This window comes from Melozone crissalis, unplaced genomic scaffold (genome assembly GCF_028551555.1).
Source record: "Melozone crissalis strain CALT ecotype California unplaced genomic scaffold, PUWL_Pcris_2 ptg000008l_1, whole genome shotgun sequence".
Lineage (NCBI taxonomy): Eukaryota > Metazoa > Chordata > Aves > Passeriformes > Passerellidae > Melozone > Melozone crissalis.
The window spans coordinates 18,464,047-18,471,809 of record NW_026535786.1 but is presented as its reverse complement, the minus strand read 5'-3'; the positions used below and the strand labels follow the sequence as shown (position 1 = coordinate 18,471,809).

The 7,763-nt window shown below is 46.0% G+C and overlaps 1 protein-coding gene across 2 annotated transcripts; it reads left to right on the top strand.

The window, feature by feature from the left end:
- The first annotated feature begins 369 nt into the window (after nucleotides 1–369).
- Nucleotides 370–7,286, top strand: CLDND1 (claudin domain containing 1). 2 transcript variants are annotated; one of them, XM_054269861.1, is made up of 6 exons: nucleotides 370–433; nucleotides 827–1,004; nucleotides 4,836–5,130; nucleotides 6,338–6,445; nucleotides 6,835–6,972; nucleotides 7,064–7,286. In XM_054269861.1, exons 3-6 carry the CDS (start codon nucleotides 4,842–4,844, stop codon nucleotides 7,282–7,284), a joined length of 756 nt encoding a protein of 251 aa, XP_054125836.1. In that variant the 5' UTR covers nucleotides 370–433; nucleotides 827–1,004; nucleotides 4,836–4,841; the 3' UTR covers nucleotides 7,285–7,286. The 2 variants fall into 2 exon arrangements, with proteins under 2 accessions (XP_054125836.1, XP_054125837.1); XM_054269862.1 differs by lacking the exon at nucleotides 370–433 and adding an exon at nucleotides 643–693.
- The last annotated feature ends 477 nt before the right edge of the window (nucleotides 7,287–7,763 follow it).

Here is a 7,763-nt window from a genome sequence, read left to right as displayed (position 1 = left end):
GGGAGGTTCAGGCTGGCCACGAGCAAGAATTTCCCCACAGGACGGGCGAGGAGCCATGGGGAAGGGTGAGGAGCCATGGGGAAGGGCGAGGAGCCATGGGGAAGGGCGAGGAGCCATCGTGAAAGGACGAGAAGCCATGGGGAAGGGCGAGGAGCCATCGGGAAAGGACGAGGAGCCATCGGGAAGGACGAGGAGCCATGGGGAAGGGCGAGAAGCCATCGTGAAAGGACGAGGAGCCATCGTGAAAGGACGAGGAGCCATCGGGAAGGACGAAGAGCCATGGGGAAGGGCTGCCCAGGGCTGCTGAGGCCAGCGCCTCCGGAAGAGGGCGGCAGAACTACATCGCCCAGCGTGCCCCGCGCGGGCGGGCGCGGCGGGCGGAAGCGGGGCCGGGCCGGGTGCGAGGTGGCGGCGGCGGCGGCGGCGATGGGTGGTGGGTGCCGGGCCGGGCCGGGCCGGGCCGGGCCGGGCGGTGAGGGGATGTTGGGCGGAGACGGCAGATGGGGCTGAGGGCTCGGGCCGTTCCCCTGGGGTTTGCTGTCGGTCCACAGTTGCTGCCCCCCGCGCGGGGCTGCCGCCTGGGAGGCCCGAGACCCCCGGGGGCGGTCGCGCTCCGTGGGGATGCCCGGCCGGCCCGGCCCGGTGCTGGGCTGATCCTGCGGGACGGGTGCTCTTGGCCTGAGAGCTCTTCAAGTAATTTCCCCTCTCCATCTTAGCTTTATTTTTTTTTTTTTTCGTTAATGATAGCACTGGGAGATGTGTGTGAAGTAATTTAAGAGTAAAATGATGATGATGTCCAGCCATTCGGTTTGCTCTTTGCTTGTAGGTCACTTGTTATGAACTGGTGGTGTGGAAGAAGCTGAATGAATGGAAGAGTCAGGGCAGAAAGGAAGTTTGCGTTTCATGCTCTCCGCTGGCCACAGGACACAAACAATGCTGTGCATCTGAAGAGACCTGGAATCATCGGAGCTGTGTGTCCTGAGGGACTCTGACCATCTCTGAAGGTAAAAAAAGTATTTGGTAGCAATCTTTCCTAACGTTTTGTTTCCCTGATCCAGCTTGGTGTTGTTTCCAGCCCTCTCCCCATATTTGCACCCTCTTGCAGGCCTTCTAATCCCTTTCTGATTGCTGGCATGTTTCTTGAGAGAATGCCAGCGAATGCACCAGGGACTCTTTTGCGATGTCATGTAAAAGGAGTTTCTTAAATGTGGTGACCCACTGTTGGCTGAAAGGAGTGACCTCAGCAACAAGATAAAAATATGCATGTTTTTGTATTCTCTTCTGCCATGGTACAGTAACTTCTTACAAAGACTGTCCAGTGTTCAGTCTTAGAGTTGATTTTTTGCCAGAATACTTGTTTTTGTTCCGTTCTCTGTTTTTTCTTTCCCAACTCTACTGACTTATCTCCTTTGTTTTTCCCTTCTTTGAACTGCATGCAATTTAGTCATTCTCTTGAGTATTGCTTCCAGTTTGGCCTTTACCTTCATTTTTTTGAGCTTTTTTCAAAAATTTTCTTAAAATGTAAAAATTTTTATGTGTCTCACTTCTTTTAAAAAATTAATATAATTGCAGTATCTCATTAAGCACTTTTGCCTGCTTACAACTACTTAGTGTTATCTTAAATTCGTTGCATAGCTTAATTTCAGCTGTAATTTGTCTGAAATAGCATCTTCTGCTAGGCAAAAACAGAGCTATATGAACATACCTGTTAAAACAATGAAGGTTCTTGTTGACAGCCTGTGGATAAACAGCATTTTTATTTATTATCAATCTTTATGTCTTTATAATTAGTGTAATCTTTGGTAATAGTAATGCTATTTTTTTCATAAGTAAGTTTATTCTAAAGCACCTCCTACATGTTGTTCTGCACAGAATCTTTTGCAAAGCGTGGCATTAATCCCATAAACAGGCAGTGTGTTTCTTCATGGTCTTCTTTGGTCACTATTTCTTACTGACTGTGCTCACTGCTTCCTTTGAGCTCAGCCTGGGGCTGGCAGGATGGTTTTCTCTGTTAAAGGACACCTCATTTAAGGGAGAGCTAGTTTCCTGTAGATGAAGATGCAATGGATATGCACAGTGAATGGGCAGAGTAGTCAAGTCTTCTCCACTGACAGGAAAAACTGGTTCAAGCTTTGCATGAAGTGTTGTGGAGTTCTTCATCTTTTCTGTAAGCAGTTGAAGTGTTTGGCAGAAGCACTGAGGGGACCTTTGTTGTAAGGAATTGTAGGTCCACTCTTACTTTGCTTGTCACTGTCCTGCCCATACTGAAAGTAATTTTGGGACAAAGGCCACACACTCACTAGATTTTGGGGTCTGTAGCCCCCTTGGCTGTTCTCTACCAATGCCTGCAGTAACATTACAAGAACTGAGTGTCACTAGAACGCCATCTCCCATTTACCAAGTGGATAATGAACACAGGGCAAAGCTTTAATTTGCTGTTTGGTGATTAAGCCTTCATTTTGGTTAGGAACTGTTCTTGGTTGCCAGCTGACATCAGCTCTGCCGTGTTCACAGCACATCAGCTCACAGAAGGCTGGTCCAGCATGTGGTTGTTTTTTAATGGTGATCTGGTAGGGATAATGCCAGCAGCAGTGCTCTGCATGTGGCAGCAGGGACATTTAGCTTAAAGTAAGACTTTTGGGCCAGTTCTTTTCTTTCTCTGTCTTAGGTATAAATTTGATAGGGCTTTGTCATTGTCAGCATTTATATTGAAAGGTAGTGACAACAGATCAGTGGCCCTGATTACATTCCTTGTCACCAGACACTACTCTGAGGATGGAGCTTGTGAGTTCTTGTGATCCTTCCACCCAGAGAGAACCCTTCCTAAAGAGAGGAGTCTGTTGCAGAGAGTTCCTCTTGCAGTAGATGTGATTGCAGTATAGTGGAAGATCCAGACCAGCCTGCTCAGCAGCTTGTTCTGCTGCTTGCTCAGAGAGTGATCTGCTCAGCTCTGAACTCAGCTGGGCAGCAGCTTTGGCCCTGCAGTGCCACTTGCTCTGTTTGCTTCGGGGGCAGTGTGTGAAGGGGCAGGGATCCCTCAGTTGACTCGGGCTGAATGGTGAGGTCAGATCTATACAACAGCTTGCTCTCCCTATCCCATATCCTGTGTGCCTGGAGCAAGTCACTGGGATATAGAAAGAGAGTGGAAATACATAACCAGGGATTAAATACTGCACAGAGAATTTGCTTCCAAGTCTGGGCTTGATTCTATGTTTTCCACATAAATAAAACTGGATATGATATGTTCTCCCTCTCAATATTTCTATTATCTTATAAAAGTTCACAGTTTGTAGATTGTTATTTAAGTAAGTTGTGGTATGCAAACTTTGCAGTATTTTAAATGGATGTTTCTTGTTAGTTCACCACAAATCAGTTCTATTCCTTCTCATTGCTGAGGATGCAGTTCAAGGATGGATATTGCAGAGAGTGTGGCTCACTTAATATGGAAATGAAGCATAGGAAATTATATGGGAACACATAATTTCTCCTCCTTGCAAGCCAGTTTCAGACAAATAGAGGAGCAGATGGAGAGGAAAAGAAATAAGAATGGTGCTGTTAACAGCAAACATTGATGCCTTTGAAATTCCCTTCTTTAATTTGCAGTTTGTTTCTTAGTTCATAATTTCTTACTGACAAGTCTACTTGAGGCACTTCACTGTTTTTTCTTGTGAATGTTGAGCTTTAAGTCATTACTGTTTCCAGTTGCGGTTCCTTTAGTTGAAAGAAAGTAGAGCAAAATATTTTGATCAAAGTGTGTGGGAGAAGGGAGGAGACAAGCAAGAGACAAGCTGATTAGATAGTAGCTCCTACCACAGCCTACCTCTAGCTGCTGAGCTAGTTTCAATTTTTTTTTCCTGTCAAGTGCCTCAAGCCTGATTCATAGTAATCCATAAATTTAATCAAGCACAGAAAGCACATGAGAACAACTGGCATCTGAGAGGAGTCCTTTGGTGCATTGCAGCCACAAAGCATTTCTCTCATATTACAGTCAGTTACTCATTAAAATTATGGTATTGTCATAAGCATGTGTGATATTTGTGTTTTCCCCATGCCTCCTTTGACCCTGAATCTATGCCATTTGGGAGCACGACCCCACAAAGGATCCTAAGAGAGGGACACAGTGAAGAGGCCTTGTGGGAACATATGAAGGCCTTTCAGTTTTGTCCCATTGTTCCCATGAAACAGGGCACCCCCTGTGTTGTTCTAGGTCTTCAAAAATACCAGGTATATATTGTAGCATTATTGCAGCATTTACCATTATTTCCAAACCTGTCTTCCAGTGCTTCCTTCATGTTCTGTCTCTAGTGCCTAGATACATTTCTCTCTTCCCTAAAGGCATTCCAGCACCTTGGCATGGCTGCCCTTTGTTAGCAGCCTGGAAGGGCTTTTTCGGCATGCCTGTGGTTCTTATCTTTGCTGTAAACACAAGCTGTGAAAGCCGTATGTGGTGGCAGGATAAAAATAACTTCTGCTCTTGGTAATCTCTTAAGGAAAGCTAAGTCTTCTTCCTGGGCGTTGTGGAGGGAGTCTCTGACATTCCCTACAATCAGGATCACAAATGGCAGCAAGCTGTGTCATCTGCTTTGGGGATGAGTTGGTAGGGCGAGCAGCCAGTGCAGTGTGGCTGGGAGAGCACACTCTCCAGGATATCATCCCTACTTGGAACGGGCAGATCCAGTGGATGCTGGCCAGCACTCGGTGTTCCTTTGGTTCCAGCAGGTAGGAAAAGGAAGGCCTGCATATCCTGAGGGGACCGTGCAGCAGGGGGCTGATGAGTATGGCGCTGCTGGGATACCACTGTAGCGTTGCTCACTTGTCCCTGTGTCCCCGCCCAGGGCGCCATGATGGATAACCGGTTTGCCACAGCGCTGGTGATCGCCTGCGTGCTCAGCCTCATCTCCACCATCTACATGGCCGCCTCCATCGGCACCGACTTCTGGTACGAGTACCACACCCAGTCCCCGGCCGAGAACGTTAGTGAGGCCGGGAGGGGCATCTGGGAGGAGTTCGTCAGCAAAGATGCGGATGAGAAGACGTACACGGATGCGCTCTTCCGGTGCAACGGCACGGTTGGATTGTGGCGGAGGTGCATCACTGTACCCAAAAACTCTCACTGGTACAGCCCACCAGGTATCTCCAGAGCAATTATCACTTCCCTGGCTTCCCTGGGGTGCTGTGTGCTAACTTCCTCAGAACAGATTCATGCCACTTTGTTCCTCCAGAAGGCTTATTTCTAGCTTTTGTTTTGGTTGGTTGGGTTTTTAATAAAGACGGTCCAGATTTTTAAAGAAGCAAAGGGCAGAATGGTCTGTGGCTGTCAGTGCTGCAGTTTCTGGGTTTGACACATGATACTTGATCTAAATTTAGTCTTACGAGCTTGATTTTTGTTTTGTCTCAGCTGTCCAGTTGGGGATACCTTTATAGTTGCTCTACCAGTTACTGTCTTTTTAGGATAGATCCTGGGGTCTAGCAATGGAATAAAGACTACGTTATCGAGCAGGTGCTCATTCCTGTTAGCTAGTCATTCACTTGTTTCACGTCACAAATATCCCACCTTTGCATCAGCACACTTTGGAATCCTTGAATGGATATAGAGTGAAATATTTGTATTATTTTTTCAAATCATTGAGCGATAAAATGTGTGGCAAACAATTATTTTAATTGCTTCAAAGTTAATTTTGAGTACTTGCTATATGTGTGAACTCCTTCATTTTGAACCTTCTTGAAGACGTACTTTAACTACATTTTGTGGAGAAAAAAACATGCATGAAATACTTTTTTTTTCCTCTCTCATGAAAATACTTATTTTGGAAGACAAACCAGTTCTGCTCAATAGTATTCTCAAGGTAAAATTTGAGCTAGAAACTTAGTGTAAAGAAGCAAGTCCTTCATGTTCTTTAAATAGGCCTTTCTGTCCCATTTTTGATTTAACTGTTAGTACGAGACCACATCCTGCATATGGAGATAAGCAGACCTTAGTTAAGGGACCCTGAGCTCAAGACTATGTGACAACATAGTTCAGCATCATATGCCACCACATTACTTTGCCAGTATGTTACACATGGCACAATTATCTGTGGATAATCCATAGAAGCTTGAAGATTCTGCATGTTAGAATGCTTATCCCTTAGTGTAGTACCTCATAACAGACACATTGTGTCAACTGCATCATAGGAAAACATGTACAGGTCTGTTTGGAAAAGTAATTTTTTTTTTTTACAAATGGAATCTGAGGAACTTCCTAGCTCAAATTATTGGGAAAGGAGGATTTGAAAGGGGGGAAGGAGGGTTGAGGGGAGACACCTAATGGCAACTTCTTCTTTTTTTCCACCCCTAGAAACTGATATGACTACAAACTGCATCAGTTTCTCCCTCTCTGATCAGTTTGCAGAAAAGTACATAGAGCCTGGAAATCACAACAGTGGCACGGATTTGAATCGGACTTGTAAGTGTCTTTCACTTCTGGTAGATAAACAAGTAGAATTAAAAAAAGTTGTTTCTCAAATTCAGTCACTAGTGAGGAAAGATTCTGTCTCTCTTGGTCTTGCTCACCATTTATTGTTTTTTACAGTTGTGCAGGCAGTAGGTCGAAGTTTAAAAGGAAAACATAGATGTGTTAGCAAGAGTTTTGCCTGTGAACGCAGGGATTTGTGAGTTACCAAATTAGGTTCTTTCTATTTCAATGGAATCTTTGGTCCCTTTTGACTATGTAGAATGTAGAATGTCTGATGAAGCAGGAACAGCAGCATAGAAGGGAATGTTAAGATTGTGGGAGAAGATCTTTTTCCAGCCCATTTCCAGCCGACGTGACTGGTGTGTTTTGTTCCCATGCAGATCTCTGGCGGTTGCAGTTTCTCCTGCCCTTTGTCAGCATCGGCCTCATGTGCTTTGGGGCTCTGATTGGGCTCTGTGCTTGTGCCTGTCGCAGCCTTTACCCAGCCATTGCCACTGGAGTCCTGCATTTCCTAGCAGGTAAGTGTCCTGCCATCCTCCTTCAGAAGCACAAGAGCAGCCCTGGAGCTCCGTGGGTGAGCTCACTGTGCTTTGCTGCTTCTCTCCCCAGGGCTGTGCACGCTGGGCCTCGTTGGATGCTATGTGGCTGGGATTGAGCTGCTCCATAGGAAGCTGCCTCTGCCCGAGGATGTGAAGGGTGAATTCGGCTGGTCCTTCTGCCTCGCCTGTGTGTCAGCACCTTTGCAGTTCATGGCAGCTGCTCTTTTCATCTGGGCAGCTCGCACCAACAGGAAGGAATTCACCCTGCTGAAAGCCTACCGTGTGGCTTAAGAGCAGCTTAAGAGCTGCTGCTGCAGTCTGGGCTCTCTGTGTTAGAACCACTTCTCCCCCAGCCCTTACTACTTTTTTCTTTCAGTCAGAATTTTATCATGTTACTGCATGCTTCTTGCCAGTCAAGACAATTTAGCCTGCAGGCCCTGAAGACAAAGACCTCTGGGCTAAATGACCAAAGCCTGCCAGAAGTCTGCAGAACTTGAACAGGTTTTTTAATTGGGTTTTTTTTAAGAATTGTGATTATTTTTTAAGCTACCTTTGGTTCTTGACAGTTCCCCTTAGTTAGATGTACATGCCCCTTCCTAATTTTATTACCCTGTCAGCCTGGAGGAAATAGAAGTGGTGTTGCGTGTTGTGGGGTGGAAGAGAGACAAGAGAAGGTGCAGGTACGAAAGAATGGGAACCTCAGTGCACAAATAATACATAATCAGGAGCTGTCTGCTGTGTGACTGAAGCAGGCAGTACCTACAGGGAGC

Excerpts from the sequence above, each read along its gene's own strand:
- CLDND1 (XM_054269861.1), top strand. The coding sequence starts at position 4,842 with ATGATGGATAACCGGTTTGCCACAGCGCTGGTGATCGCCTGCGTGCTC. Across the intron at positions 6,446-6,834 it reads CACGGATTTGAATCGGACTT|ATCTCTGGCGGTTGCAGTTT; the intron begins GTAAGTGTCTTT and ends GTTCCCATGCAG. Across the intron at positions 6,973-7,063 it reads AGTCCTGCATTTCCTAGCAG|GGCTGTGCACGCTGGGCCTC; the intron begins GTAAGTGTCCTG and ends TTCTCTCCCCAG.